The following is a 14,686-nucleotide window of genomic DNA, read 5'->3' as shown; positions in this document are numbered from 1 at the left end:
AAGTGGACGTGCCCCATCACATAGCACCTAGAAGCCTTGGAGGGAAACTAAGCCAAAGTGAAGACAGATTGGTCTTCAAATTAGTGAGTGCCCATGCACATATGCTTTTGTAAGGCCTGCTTTCAGTCGGGCCCAGGACCTACAGTGGAGTTTTAGGTCTGGCTGGGGTATGCTGGGCCTTTCTTGGGTACTTGCAGCAAGGTCTATTTCTCTTTGGCACCAGCCTAGCTCCCCTCCCGTTTATCCCAGACCCTGGAAAAATCTAAAAAACAAGACAAAACCCACAAGAGTTGGTTGGATACAGTATACTTTATTGATGGTACATGATAAGGTAGGGCTCCCCAAGCCCCTCCCCTTCTTCAGGGGGTCTGGGATGGAAACTGGAGGTCAGGAGATTCTCAAGTGTGTTGGGTGATGAACGGGGGCAAGGACTCCCCAGCAGCTGAGGGCCTCTCTCTTCTTCCTCTTGCTGGGGCTGGTGGTCCAGGGGGCTCTTACTCCTTGGAGGCCATGTGGACCATAAGGTCCACCACCCGGTTGCTATAGCCAAATTCATTGTCATACCTGAAAGAGGATCAAGAGTTCAGGCCTATTTTCATGAACCGGCCACCAGAGGGCGCCACACCCCCAACCACACCCCAGCAGCATACCAGGAAATGAGCTTGACAAAGTGGTCATTGAGCGCAATGCCAGCCCCAGCGTCGAAGGTGGAAGAGTGGGTGTCACTGTTAAAGTCGCAGGAGACAACCTGGTCCTCAGTGTAGCCCAGGATGCCCTTGAGGGGGCCCTCTGATGCCTGCTTCACCACCTTCTTGATATCATCGTATTTGGCCTAAAAAGGTAAAAACGAGATGGTTATTCAAGTTCCAATCTTGCTGTTTTTTACCCAAGACACAAACCCTGAGCCCACGAAACCTTTTCCAACTCCTACTTACAGCTTTCTCCAGGCGGCAGGTCAGATCCACGACGGACACATTGGGGGTGGGGACACGGAAGGCCATGCCAGTGAGCTTCCTGCAGACGGCAGGCAAAGCAGGGTCAGTACTGCTCCTCCCGGTTCCACAGACCCCCAGGGCAGAGAACAGCAAAGAACCTCACCCATTCAGCTCAGGGATGACCTTGCCCACAGCCTTGGCAGCGCCAGTAGAAGCAGGGATGATGTTCTGGGCAGCCCCTCGGCCATCACGCCACATCTTCCCAGAGGGGCCATCCACGGTCTTCTGGGTGGCGGTGATGGCATGGACTGTGGTCTGCAAGCGTGGAGGAGGGAGTGAAGGCCCGCACAGCACCCTAAAGTCATCCACCCCTTGACCCCCTCCTCCCCCGGGAAGACTTGAGACAGTGAGTCTACCTGAGCCAGTCCCTCGGAACCCCCAATGCCCCATGGTCCCCACAGCCCAGGGCCACATTCGAAGAAGGGAAGAGGATCTAGCCCTGGGTGAGAAATAAACACACTGGGCACTTTCCCCATCACCCGTACCATGAGTCCCTCCACGATGCCGAAGTGGTCATGGATGACCTTGGCCAGAGGGGCCAGGCAGTTGGTGGTGCAGGAGGCATTGCTGAAAAGAGGGAGGCAGGTCAAGGCAAGAACACGTCCACCTGGCAACACACAGTACCATCTAACCACCTCCCCACTCCCCTCTCCCCTGCTCACCTGACAATCTTGAGAGAGTTGTCATACTTCTCGTGGTTCACACCCATCACAAACATGGGGGCATCAGCAGAAGGGGCAGAGATGATGACCCTCTTGGCCCCACCCTTCAAGTGAGCCTGTGGTAGAGTAATCATCATGATCCACACTCTCCCTCTCCTCAAGGGTTCCCCATCATTCCCGCTATACCAAACCCCACCCCCCATCTTTACTCTCCCTGCCACTCACCCCAGCCTTCTCCATGGTGGTGAAGACCCCAGTAGACTCCACAACATACTCAGCACCAGCATCACCCCATTTGATGTTGGCGGGATCTCGCCTATAAATGGAGACAAGCCGAAAGCTCAGGGACATGGGGTACCATGTACCACGCAAGGTTGTCAGCCCATCCTAGTAACTCCCTCAAAGCACATTCCACCCTGTTCTGTCTTCTACACTTACTCCTGGAAGATGGTGATGGGCTTTCCATTGATGACAAGTTTCCCGTTCTCAGCCTTGACTGTGCCGTGGAATTTGCCGTGGGTGGAATCGTACTGGAACATGTAGACCTGGAGGGACAAGTGAGGGCCATCAAGCGGCTGCGCTTCAGCCAGGCTCTGTTCCCTACACCAGCTGTGGGGACAGCACTCACCATGTAGTTGAGGTCAATGAAGGGGTCATTGATGGCAACAATGTCCACTTTGCCAGATTTAAAAGCAGCCCTGGTGACCAGGCGCCCAATACGGCCAAATCTGGTAAAGACAAGAGGCGAGAAGGAATGAAAAAGGGGTAGAGAATTCTCCCAAGCATGGAAACAGCCCTAGACCAACCCATCCTCTTCCAGAGGTTAGAAGATGGCACTTCCCTCCAGAAAAGTCCAAGAGGTCTAATTTTATCTTTCTTGAGCAACTCTGCCAGGACAGCCTGGCCAGAAAGTGAAGCCTGCCCAAGAAGTGATTAGGTTCAGAGACTGGCCCAACTCCCTAGTCATTACAAGTCCTGCAAAGGAGCAATGGCCATGCAGAGCTCTGCTCTGGCCGCCCCCACAGTCTGGACACATGCCTGGCACATGGCATTTATCTCCCCCACTATTTGTGCCCTCCCTGGGAATGCTTGTTCCCTGTCTGGCCCAGCATCAGGATACACCCTCCAGGGAGCAAAGAGTTGCATACTTAGCATCACCAAGTTCAAAGGGCAAGAGTAAAGGTCAGAAGTTAACTGGAAGGGGAAAGCCCATCTCTTCCTCCAAAACAAAGAGAAGGGGAAAAAGGAATGCTTCTCAACCCCCTGATCTGTGGGCTCTAGTTTGCTAAGCCACTTGTCCCTGCAAGCCCTCTTCCAAAAATCAGGAGTGGGAGCGACAGATGTGTGTGTGTGTGTGGGGTGGGTGGGGGCAAAAAGAGTAGTAGCCCAGGCCCCAAGCTGCAGAAAGGTCAGGCAGCTATATTTAACCCCAGATTAGAGTGGAGAGGGGATCTGATTTCTGGAAGATGGAACGGGGAGAAGGGCAGGATTCCCAAGGCTCACAGACACCTAATCCTCCCAGTGACCTTTATAGCCTGGCCTTTAGGGTTGGGTCAGCTCTAGGTATGGATGGAAGAAAGGAGCCTCGAGGAGAGCCAGTGTGATGAAAGGGGCTGCTGCTACAGAAGCCATTTTGTAGTGGAAAATTTCTGCCCATGACTCAGCTCCCCCAACATGGCACTAAGCTGCAGCTACCACACCTCTCCGGAAAAGGGGGGAGGAAAAAAAAAGACACAAGAGGACTCCCCTAAACCCATGTTTGATTCATCAGAGAATCGTCTAGAAGCAGCATCGCTGAGGGGAAATTTGACTGGCAGCTTAAGGGATGGTCTCCGGTCAGAGTTCTCAAGTCCAGCTCTTTTAAGAGCAAGACCGAGGGAAGCCTTGCCTCACCTGGTTTACGGGATAAAGGCGACTCCACCCCACCCAGGCAGGATCAGGAGGGTTAGTCATAGGCGAGGAAGGAGGAACAGTGAAGAGCTAAGTAAGGTTGCCTAACGGTGGTTCATTCACTTCCTTCCCTGTTGCAACATGGCGGCCGGGTTCCCGCAAACGGGCCCTCCCAGCGGGCTCTGCACCCAGCTCAGCCCCGGGCACCCCGGTAGGTGGGGAGGCCGCGGGCCGGTGGGGGAGGGGCTCCTTCCCGGCACGTGACGCCGCAGGGCGCGAAAGCAAAGAAAGACGCCCCAGCTGGGGATTAAAGGGATGGGTCCTATGCCGGGAGGGGGGCGCTCTCGTCTACCGGAGGCAGGTGGGGCGGAGGGCTGCGGGCGGCTCGCGTCCGCGGGGGCGGCACTGCATGAGGAGCTACAGCTTGGGGGAGGGTGGCCCACGCGGCTCTTTAAGGCGTGAGCCTCGGCCAGGTCAGAGCGCCGACCTTGAGTTCTCCTTGGGGGTGGGGGGGGGTAGGACCACCGCACCCACGTCCCTCACGCGCTTGCGAAGACTAAGCAGGGCAATGCCCGCAGTAGAGGTTCGCCCGGGGCCGCGGGACTCGATGCCCCACCCTACCCTACCCCCTAACTCACCCGTTGACTCCGACCTTCACCATCGTGTCTCGGGGACGCGGCTGCGGGCAGAAAAAAGCGACCATTAGAGCGCGGGGGCGGGCGGCGGCTGCAGCCCGGCAGCTGCCCTCCCCTCCCCCAGGCCTCCATTCCCAACCCGCGCTCGGGCACGTCCGTCTTCCCGCCCCTGCAATGCGGGGGCCCGACCGCGCGGCCCACCCCCTGCCCGCGAGCGCTCCCGGCCCCCTTCCGAGCCGTGCCCGAGCCTCCCGTGGCTCCCCTCAGCCTAGCTTTGCCTGGCTTTGCCTGGCTCTACCTGGCACTGCACCAGAAGATGCGGCTGTCTGTCGAACGGGGAGGAGCAGAGAGCACCGGCGGAGGCTGCAGTCTCAATTTATAGCGGCGGGGCGTGGCGGGGAAAAGAGGGGGTGCGGGCCCCGCCTCCCGCTGGCTTGCCCAGTCACGGCCCAAGGGCGCAGAGGCCTGAGCTACGTGCGCCCGTAAAGCCGTGAGTAGCAGGGCCCGATTTTTTTTTTTTTTTTTTTTGGTCAAGTGTGCACGCACCGAGCATGTGGGCTAGGGACAGAGTGGGGGGGAGGGGACCGAGACGGGCCCAGTGGAGCCAGGGATCGCTGATGGCACCTAGGGCAGCCCTGTGGGCATGCAACAAGCTGTGGACTCCAGGGCTGGCCTCCCGGTGACAACGGAAGACCTCCGGGAGCCAGGACAGCTGCACATATGAAACGGGAGGACTTTGGGAGCTTGTGGGATGGGGAGTTGGGGCCAGAGACAGGTTGCTCGCGGCCGCATGCTGCCACCACCCCCACCCCCCCCCACCCCCCCCACCCCCCCGTCCCCTTTCTTTCAGAGGCTGAGAGGCGGGAAGGCTGGGGAACTTATTCTCAAGGCTCTTCGGTAGTAGCGGGGGAACCGCAGAGGAAAGAGGCCCGGGAGGGGTCAGCCAGTCTCCGGCCGGGCCCTGCCCAGCCCCCACTTCCCCCTCCCCAGGCCCTGGCTCCCGGCCTCTCTGGGCGGGGGGCCTGGGCTGGCACTGGGCAGTGGGGGCCTGGAGAGGAAGGAGGCTCGGCGGGCGGCTAAGGGGGAGGTTTCTGCACTGAAGGTCACGCTGTCCTGCAGCTCGGGCAGCCCAGAGAGGTAATAATTGGGGCGGACAAACCAGGCCCTGCGTGCACCAGCTGCTCTCCCCCAGGCCGGGCTAGGCCTCCCACAAAGTCGCTCCCGGGAGACCGGAGTGCTGTGCCGCCAGGGCTGGGACACAGTGCCCCCTTCATCTCCTCCAGCCCGGGGCCGATAGCGGGACGTGAGGGCGGAAGTCCCTCCCAATCCTGGGACGTGCCGGTCAGCCCCAGAGCCAGGGACTCCTCTTCCCTGCCTGTGCCCAGGGGATGTTGGGGGCAGGGTGAGGAGTCCAGAAGAGACAAAAAATTGGGAGGCTTTGGGCATATGGTGGGAGCAGGCCCTCAGACCCACACGAGGTGGAGGAAGGGCTCCACGCCACTCCAACAGTCTGGAGCCCGGGCTGCGCCAGTTTTGCAAGCTGAGGATGGAAGAAGGGCTACATTTGAACGCTTGAGAGGACAGAGGGTTTGGAAGGGGGTGGGGTGGAATGGACATGGCCCATCAGCAGGTGCTGGGGGCCGGGGATCCAGGGGCCTCTTTGCTGGCCCAGCGTAACCTGAGACCAGCCCCCTTTTCTAGCTGAAGAGCCTGTGGCTAAGTTTAGCCTGCCTGGTGATAACCTTTGCTTAAAAGGCAGAGGGCACGCTCTCCTGCACCCCGACTCCAACCCTGGCCCCTGCCCTTTCTGGGACTGCCCTCCCTCCTTGGGGCCCCAGAGCCAAGTCTGTATCTGTCTGGCGGCCTCATGCATGGTTGGTTTCCAGGCTTTTCATGAACCCCAAGAGCAGGGCCAGAGGGCACCTAATGGTGATAGGAGGTGGCAAGTGCCACTGGCGGTCTGCTGGGGCCTGGCACCGGGACCCAGCTGTCCCTGTTCCATTCCTGCTCATGCTCAACCAGGACCATTAACCCTTTCCCTGGAAAGGGCCTCAGGGGCCCCTCTGAGCCCCGGCACTACCCAAAGTGCGTGTGTCATCTTTCATTAGTGTCTTCTGCCAGAGGGAGCTCAGTGCCCACGGGAGCATTACTGATGCAGCCTGCTGTTGTCATGACAGCAAAGACACCAGTGTTGTCATGAGAGCACGCTCACTGCCTCTGGTCCAGGTGACTCAGCAGAGCAGACTTGGGGAGCTGAGGGGTGGGCAGGCTGAAGCAGTGCCTGCGCTGAGAGCCGACTTGCCACAGACCCTGGAACAGTTAAGGAATCTCTAGGTAGACAGACCGACTCCACAGATATTATCTAGAGCTGGAGGGGATCAAGACCTGACCTTCCATCTGCTCAGCCGGCTAGGTCAGTCACTGCCTCAGAGATGGGCTCAGGGAGCACGCCGGGGGAGGGGAGGACGCAGATCAGCCCTTGGTCTAGAGAAGGGTTCCTCCACCTCGGCACCACTGATTGGCATTTTGGGCCGAATAATTCTGTTTTGGGGGTCTGTTTTCTGCATTGTAGGGTATTTAGCAACATCCCTGGCCTCTGCCCACTAGGTGCTGATAGCATCCCTCCCACCTAGGTTGTGATGACAAAAAACTATCTCTAGGCATTGCCAGAAGGCCCCCGAGTAGCGCCACACTGGTCTGGAGACTGGCCGCTGCACGCTTCTCCACCGTGCAGCAATCCTGTCCCTCATGCGGCGTGGGGAGGTGTCCTGTCCTTCGTGCGGCATGGGGAGGTGGAGGAGGGGAAGATGAGGCACTGGGGGAGCATGGGGCTTATCAGATCTTCAGACAGGCCCCAGGACTTCGGGGCTCCTCTCCCTGCTGCCTGCATCTGGGCTCATGTAAGCTGAAACAGACAAGCTTAGGAAAAATGTCTAAAAGTATATAAAAACATTTATTCATTAAGAAACAAGGAGACTGGCAGACATAGAGTCCAATGAAAGCAGCTCAATTCAGTTCAGTAAGGCCAGTTTAAGAGAAATGCTTTACATCATAAAGACCATTCTATATTAAAAAGACAAGAGGACAGGCAAAAACGGTATTTTACAAGGGAGCGGAATTCAAGTTCACTTCATAAGATACCCCGCACAGCAGGGACAGGAACAGGCAAGATGACTTCCTAGGGCCTGTGCCTTCGAGGAGGTGCTCGGCGGATGGGGGTTGTTTTCTTGGGTGTCTCGTCTTCCATCATCTCTGCTGAAAGCTCTATTCAGAGGATTGGAGGAGGAAGAAAAAGCTGAGTCACAAAGATGGTGAAAAGTAGATCTCAGAGAACAAGTGGGACAGCCCCAGACTAGGCCCAGAAACAAAACCCATACTGTGCCCAGAGAAACACACCTGGGGGGAGGGCGGGGGCGGAGAGAATCTACATGGGCAGGACCCCATCAAAACCGGCCTCCCCCCACCCCTCCCCAAGCTATGCTCCCTGCGAGCCACATCTGGGAGGGAGCATCCTACCTTCCTCGCTGGACTCATCACTCGAGAAGACAATTCTGGGTTTCTTTTTTGAAACTCGCTGTTGGGTGTTTGGATGCCGACGGGCAGTGCGGTGGGGCTCAGGAGTGACAAAATCACCGTCTGATGAGGCTGCAGAAGCCAGACGCTGGTGCCTCTTGGAGACTAGAAAAGGCCAACACATGGGTCCCAAAAAAAGGATACTCTGAGAGAAGGGCACGATCTCTCCACTTGTGGGGCTGCCTCACGTACCAGTGGATGGTTTCTTGGCTGATGGGGCTCTCTGGCTACCCCCCTGGCCAACCTCAAGGTCTTCCACCGCATCCAGCCCTCTGGTGTGGCAGACCCGAAGCTTCTGCTCAAATTCATCTATTACAGCCTGGAGGGGGGAAGAGATTAAGAGCAGGCCTGGAAGGGGCACCTGGGTGGTTTGGTCAATCATCAGACTTTGGCTCAGGTCGTAATCTCAAGGCTCTTGAGTTTGAGCCCCGCACTGGGTTCTATGCTGACAGCTCAGAGGCTGGAGTCTACTTTGGATTCTGTGTCTTGGTCTCTCTCTGCCCCTCCCCTACTGATGCTCTGTATCTCGCTCTCAAAAATAACCATTAAAAAAAAAAAAGAGCAGGCCTGGAAACTGTTATTTCTAAGATGAAAAAGAAACAAGGCCATGGAAAGAAAGACATGGTGAAAACATCAACGCCTATCACTGAGAGAACCCAACCCAGGGAGGGTACACACTGCAGGACTACAAGTATATGACATTCTGGGAAAGACAAAACTGTGACAACAGTAAAAAGATCAGTGGTTGCCAAGGGTCGGGGGACAGAGGGCGATGGGGGCGCACAGAAGACTTCTTGGGCAGTGGAACTGCACTGTGTAATACAACAATGATGGACACAGGCCACAACACACTTTGTCCAAACCCACAGAATGAGTGAGTGACCCCTAAGGTCAACTATGGACTTTGGGTGATAATGATGTGTCAACATAGGTTCATCGATTGTAACAAATGTGCCACTCTGGTGGGGGAGACTGAGAGCGGGAGGGGGGGTGCTCTGCATATGTGGCGGCTGGGCACATGTGGAAGAACTCTACCTTCGATTCAGTATTTACTTTTGAACCTAAAACTGCTGTAAAAGATAAAGTCCATTTTAAAAAAGAGAAAAAGAAAGACACAGGAATTGGAGACAGAAAGATCTGGTCTCAGGTGGTACTGGTTACTTCGTTGCAGTCGAGCCGAGCGAGGGGAATGGGCGGGGTAGGCGAGGCAGGTCCGGGCAGTGCAGTGCAGATGAACTCATAGCACCGGGATGGCCGCTGCGCTCACCTTGCCCTCGGGCTTGGCTCCGCGTCGCAGTTTGCCCACAATTGACAAAAAAGCACTAAAGATGGACTCATCCGATAGTTTGTCCCCAAAGCAGTCAAAATTGTCCAGCATCCTGCGGAGGCCTCGCTCTGTGAGGGGCAGCTGTGACACACAATAGGCCAGGTCCCGATACTGCCGCTCGGTCCTGCAGATGTCAAAGGCATCGTGAGGAGCAGCGAGATGGAGGAGCGAAGAAGGCCCGTCCTTCCCCGTCGGTGCCCCACAGCCTCAGGGACACCCCTTGGGAAGCCGGCATACCGGGCAGTGCGGAAGCGCTGACACAGCTTCTCCACCAGGCTCTCCGTCTGCTTGTCCTTGGTGATGTAGGAGAGGAGCTGCCTGAGGAAGGGGAGATGTGGTTGTGTGGCCTCCCAGGGGCAGCTCCGTTCCTGTCGGGACAGTCCTGTCTTCCCCTAGCACCCGCCTTCTGTCATCGTCCTGCCCTCTTCCTAGACCCTCAGAAAAAATCCACCCCACCCCCTCTGCGAAATTCTCACCGAGAATGGGAATTTGTAACAAAAACTGCTGCCACGTCGTGAGGACTCCTATGTGCCTACCGCCGCACTAGAAACTCTATGGTACTGAAGCCCCTCAAGAACTAAGGGGCAAGTGTCAGAGGCCTCACTGTACAGAGGAGGAACAGGCACAGAGAGGTTAAGTTACTACTGAAGGTTATACAGCTACAAAGTAGCAGAGCTAGAGTTCAAATACAGGTTTGTCTGATTCTTAAGCATGTGCTACATGAAAAATGTGCCCCAAGGCTCAGGGAACCATACTTCATGATGGTGTGGAAAGGCTCTTCCTCCACCCCTCCCTCGGGGTCTGACAGGCGGCTGATGATATCTGGAAGGAGATTATAGATCGCATTGCCCTGGTGAGAGAGAGAGTCATGTTATCGACACAGGGTGTGTGTCTGTGTGTGCGCGCCTGTTCCCTCGGCAGTGGTCTCCTGCTGCCTCTCACCTTGTGGGAAAGCTCATTGAAGAAGTTCTTGGCCAGGGCAGCGATCTGAGGCGCGGGGTCGATGAGCAGCACAGCCATCTCGCTCACCTGCCCCTTCACCTTCACCATGTCCTTTAGAATCAGGTGGGTCATCACCAGCCCTGCTGTTCTCCGCACCTGCTGAGCTGGGTCCCGGAGCCTAGGAGTGAAATCTCGAGTCACTGGTACTAATGGTGAGTTATATTGGGACACTGGTGGGAAAGGCCCTCAGCAGGAATCTGTTGCCCCTTCTTCTTCTTCTTCTTTTTTTTTTTTTAAAGTAAACTCTACCCTCAGCGTGGGGCCCTAACTCATGAACCCAAGATTAAGAGTTGCATGCTCTATTGACTAAGCCACCCAGGTGCTCCTCTATCATCCCTTCTTAATGTGACATTCTAGAAGCAGTTAGAAAGCTGGGATTGGGGTAAGAGGCCAAGCTTGGAGCCAACGCTTTGGACAGAGGTGCAAATTCCTTTGGGGCTATACTTAGCGAGGGCCTGTACAGGTCAAGTATCAAGCAGATATCAAGGTAATGCTAAAGACCAGAGAAACAGTTTTAGTGATTTTCATCCTGACTGAACTACAGCCTCCCAGGGCTAGCAAGGCCTGCTACAGTGTCATGAGGGATCTCTCACCGAGCATACAGATGAGGTGTCCAGGGGTCCACCAGGTTAGGGAAGCGGATGGCCAGATCCCCAGCAGCAACCATGAGGTTAGACCGGACAATGGGGAGCGAGGACTTTTCCAGCATGGTGAACAGCAGGCGAAGCTGGGAGTCGCAGAAAGTGGCACTAGGGGCAAGGAAAGGATCATCAGGGAGAGGCACCATCCCCATCCTCTCTGAGAGGGCAGTACTGGCCCCAGGGCCTACCTGATCATGCAGAACTTGCCAAGGGCAAGTGAAGCGGCTGCAGAGAGCTCTGGGTTGCTGTAGAGGCCCGGGTTGTTGCAGACTTTAAGCAGAAGTGGAACAAAGGCAGCCAGGATCTGTTTGCCTGTCGGAAGAACGGCTCTAGGTCTGGGACAGGTTATCTCGGCCGGGGAGCAGGTCCCTCAGCAATTCTTCTTACCATCTAACAGCTCCTTCTCACAGATGCTGCGGATGAGTTCTGCCTCTGGATCATCAGCGGCAGCGCCCGCCAGCCCCATCTCCTCCTCTATGGTGGTGTCAGAGCTTGTGTTCTAATGGGGAAGAAACCAGGGATCATGGCTCATCCAAGACAGCATTTTTTTAAAAATTTTTAATATTTTATTTTTAAGAGAGACAGCATGAGCAGGGGAGGGGCAGAAAGCAAGGGAGACACAGAATCTGAAGCAGGGGCCAGGCTCTGAGCTGTCAGCGCACAGCCTGATTCAGGGCTCGAACCCATGAACCGTGAGATCATGACCTAAGCTGACATAGGATGCTTAACTGACTGAGCCACCCAGATGCCCCCAAGACAGCATTTTTAACTCCAGCCTGTCTTTCATTTTGCAGGAATGTGTCTGGGGAAAGGCAAGTTCTGTAAAACCATTCCTAAAGTGGTCAAATGTGTCTATAAAGAGGAAGCACACCTTAATTAAACAGGAAAAGAACTAGGACTCTGTAGTTTTACTTCTAAGTTGCCAAATGTGAACTGGCAAATTCAAAGTGGAACAAGCAGCATTATTTTCAAGTTGCTAAAGCATATTCCTACATCTCTGAACTCATCCTCACAGAAGCACGTCATTTCCTGCATACAGTCAATAAACGGATCATGGGGACAATGGTTCAAGGTCACAGAGGTCAGACCTAATTACTCTGTGTCTTATTTGTCTGCAAGACACCACTGCCTCTAGTGGAAAGAACACAAGGTCCCCATAAGGTGGCAGGCCCAGCAACCACGGCTGATGGGAAAGGGGGTGCATGTGTGCTTATTCTAACAAGAGGTGCCTGAGGGGGAGCCTAGATTTCATGCCGAGGTCCCTAACTCAACGCTCTATGTTTCCCTAAAACTTTCCTTCCTGGGTGGTCACCAACAGACTGCTCCATCTTTGTTCTCACTAACCTTTCCCAGGAACAGCAGCAAGGAGGCAGGGTGTCTTCCTCATTTAACAGTAGAAAACCAGAGATTCCCAGAAGGAAACGTGAGTGACCCACAGTCAGGAAATAAATCCGGAAATGCTTGGGACACAAACCCAAACACGCAGACACTTCATTCACCTTCTCCTTTGGATCCTTAGTCTTCTGCTCCTGCTCTTCCCGAAGAACCCGGCGCCGACAGAGCTCCCCGCTCACTGCCTGTTCCAAGTGCACCAGCTGCTGCAGAGCCACATCTCCAGCCAGGGACAGCAGGTTCATCAACAGGAAAGTGGGGAGCATGGGGGTGTCCTCTGGAGGAGGGGAGGGAAAGCAGAGAGAAAGAGACAAAATTAAATCTCACAGGACCTTGCATTCTGTGTTGATGGCTCTACCTCTTGCTCATGTACCATACACAAGCTGGCGCAGAAGAGAGAGTTGGAGACGGGGGAGGGTGGGCGGGGAGGGACGGGGATGGTGGCGGTGACTGGCCCAGTCTGAGTGACAGAAGTGAGACAGTGTGGTCTGCGGAGGGTCAGGGGCTGCTGTAGGAAGCAGTGCTGGCAGTGGCTACTGGCTCGACAAGGAAAGCAGTAGACTCTGGCTGCTGCCCACGGGGGACCCTCTTGCCTACTTACTCGGGACCTCCTGGGTGGCGCTCTTCTCCCCCAGCTTCTCCAGGGCCTGCTTCGCACAGCCCTGCAATATCTGGGCACAGATCACCTCGGGGCCCTCTGCCAGCTGGTAAATGAGGGTCACTGCCACCTCTTTGAATGGGATCCAGAGTGGGTCCGGGTGGACAAAGCCTGTAGAGGAGAAGGGAGAAGTCACCCACTGCAGACAAAGGACTCCATTCTACCCGAGGCCTTCACGATAGCTCACCTTTTGTGACCACCTCTTGCAGTCGCTCAAACAACCTATGTTGCTGAGGCAGCCGGAAGGGAGGGTGACGTTTGCTCAGAGAAGGCTGTCGAGAACAGGAAAGACAAAAGGTGGGTATGTGTTGAGAGTGTGTAAGAGGATGGCCACTGTCCTTGGTCTGGAGACCCCATGTACCTTTCTCCTGTCAGAGATGTTGGCAATGGCATGGCACACCTGCTGGGCCAACCTGTAGTCCTGTGGAAACTTCTCCTCCAGTCCTATGCTCACCAGTGTGTCTAAGTTGCTTCCCACGATTTCTGGTTTTCCTCTAGAGGAAGGAAGCCACACAGTCAAAGCTAGTCAGGGACAGGACTCTGGGGGGGAAAATGCCAAGCGGGGTAGGTAACAGCACTCAGTGCAAGGCTAGAGCCCTGAAGCAGACAGCAGAGGCTCTGACATGGGGCTGGCCCCTCAGAATCCCTCTTGCTGTACCAAATCCCGTTATTCTGCTGCACGGGGTGCAGAGGAGGGCGCTGGTACTCTATTTTATTTTTCACTTAGGTAGCTGACTCACGCACACAGCTTGGCTGGGCCTGACTGCTGTTATTGAAGGAAAGGGAGCTTTCTCAGAACCTTCCCTTTCCCTCTTATTCTTAGCGTCTGTCTGGATCTGAGCCTCACCGTGCCATCATCCCAAGAAGCATGACAGAGGAACAGCGCTCCAGAGGAGAGCAGGGGACCTTCTCGGTTGCCCGCTCCCACAGCAGCTGGGTCACTGCAGGTTTCAATTCATCCTTCTGCACAAACTCACAGAGCTGAAGAGAAAAGAGAAAGGGCTCAGGCCAAAAAATAACAACCCCCCCCCAATCCTTGGTCCACTTCTCTGAAGAGAGTGTTGAGAGCCCGAAGTGGGTAAAAGCAATACTTAGGGATGGAAAAGGAAGAAGGAGGCTCGAAATGTAAAGTTGGGGTTTGGGGAGGTACTTGCACCTCTGTCACTTTTTTACCTTCATGCCTTCAAAACTACATTTATTAAGATGACATATTGAAGTCTGTGTGAGTCCATGGCTCTGACTACATTCCGGGGATTTCTAGTAGCTGTTGTTGCTGTGACCACAACTCAACATGTCTAAAACAGAAGACTCCATCCTTCCTTGCCTTTTCATTTTGCCCAGGGTACCAACATTCTCAACCACATATGCTTAACACTTCACAGTCAGCTAATTTCTTCCCCACTTAATCCTATCCATTTTTCCTTTATAATCTGTCTTCCATTAAGTGCAACTCCACAGCTTTTCCTCCCAGCCCGAGTCTAGTCCTTTGATGCTGCACATTTACAGAAGGTCCGTAGACCTCGTCTCTAGCCTCCTCTCCAACCAACCTGTATGCTCCTGTTGGACCAGTCTCCCAAACATCTTCTTCATCACGCCACACCTCTGCTCATCATTTAGAAATAGCTCTCCTTTGGAGCACTTGGGTGGCTCAGTCGGTTAAGTGTCCGATTCTGGCTCAGGTCATGATCCTGCAGTTCGTGAGTTCAAGACCCACATCAGGCTGTGTGCTGACAGCTCAGAGCCTGGAGTCTGCTTCAGATAGATTCTGTGTCTCCCTCTCTCTCTGCCCCTCCCCCACTCACGCTCTGTCTCTCTCTCAAAAATAAATAAACATAAAAAAAAAAAAAAAAAAAAGAAAAGAAACAAAACTCTCCTTTGCCTATAGTAGGGGCTCTGGACCAGGAGAGCTAG

General features: G+C 54.9%; 2 protein-coding genes and 1 long non-coding RNA gene across 6 annotated transcripts in view; 1 reads left to right on the top strand and 2 right to left on the bottom strand.

Moving 5' to 3' along the window:
* Nucleotides 1–290: 290 nt before the first annotated feature.
* Nucleotides 291–4,548, bottom strand: GAPDH (glyceraldehyde-3-phosphate dehydrogenase). The gene is made up of 11 exons (XM_042945628.1): nt 4,481–4,548; nt 4,186–4,226; nt 2,286–2,385; nt 2,096–2,202; nt 1,883–1,973; nt 1,658–1,773; nt 1,481–1,562; nt 1,099–1,250; nt 936–1,014; nt 651–832; nt 291–564 (listed from the first exon to the last, which is right to left on the bottom strand). Exons 2-11 carry the CDS (start codon nt 4,206–4,208, stop codon nt 495–497), a joined length of 1,002 nt encoding a protein of 333 aa, XP_042801562.1. The 5' UTR covers nt 4,209–4,226; nt 4,481–4,548; the 3' UTR covers nt 291–494.
* Nucleotides 4,549–5,182: 634 nt separating this feature from the next.
* On the top strand, nt 5,183–14,470 carry LOC122224154. Its single transcript, XR_006204666.1, has 5 exons — nt 5,183–5,319; nt 10,142–10,236; nt 12,245–12,356; nt 12,985–13,072; nt 13,599–14,470. It is a non-coding gene; the product is annotated as an uncharacterized LOC122224154 (long non-coding RNA).
* Nucleotides 7,117–14,686, bottom strand: part of NCAPD2 (non-SMC condensin I complex subunit D2) — a 45,958-nt gene continuing 38,388 nt past the window's right edge. For all 4 annotated transcript variants that reach the window (XM_042945605.1, XM_042945604.1, XM_042945607.1 and 1 more), the window contains 15 exons: nt 13,623–13,756; nt 13,137–13,269; nt 12,963–13,047; nt 12,719–12,886; nt 12,225–12,394; nt 11,113–11,224; nt 10,914–11,037; nt 10,678–10,833; nt 10,025–10,202; nt 9,838–9,932; nt 9,320–9,400; nt 9,023–9,206; nt 7,948–8,074; nt 7,699–7,860; nt 7,117–7,446 (listed from right to left, as the gene is read on the bottom strand). In XM_042945605.1, coding sequence (XP_042801539.1) covers nt 7,361–7,446; nt 7,699–7,860; nt 7,948–8,074; nt 9,023–9,206; nt 9,320–9,400; nt 9,838–9,932; nt 10,025–10,202; nt 10,678–10,833; nt 10,914–11,037; nt 11,113–11,224; nt 12,225–12,394; nt 12,719–12,886; nt 12,963–13,047; nt 13,137–13,269; nt 13,623–13,756 — 1,995 coding nt within the window. In that variant the 3' untranslated portion in view covers nt 7,117–7,360. The remainder of the gene's footprint in view (nt 7,447–7,698; nt 7,861–7,947; nt 8,075–9,022; nt 9,207–9,319; nt 9,401–9,837; nt 9,933–10,024; nt 10,203–10,677; nt 10,834–10,913; nt 11,038–11,112; nt 11,225–12,224; nt 12,395–12,718; nt 12,887–12,962; nt 13,048–13,136; nt 13,270–13,622; nt 13,757–14,686) is intronic.

This window comes from Panthera leo, chromosome B4 (assembly GCF_018350215.1).
Source record: "Panthera leo isolate Ple1 chromosome B4, P.leo_Ple1_pat1.1, whole genome shotgun sequence".
NCBI lineage: Eukaryota > Metazoa > Chordata > Mammalia > Carnivora > Felidae > Panthera > Panthera leo.
Note: the sequence above shows the minus strand (reverse complement) of the source record. Positions and strands in the feature narration are given on the sequence as shown.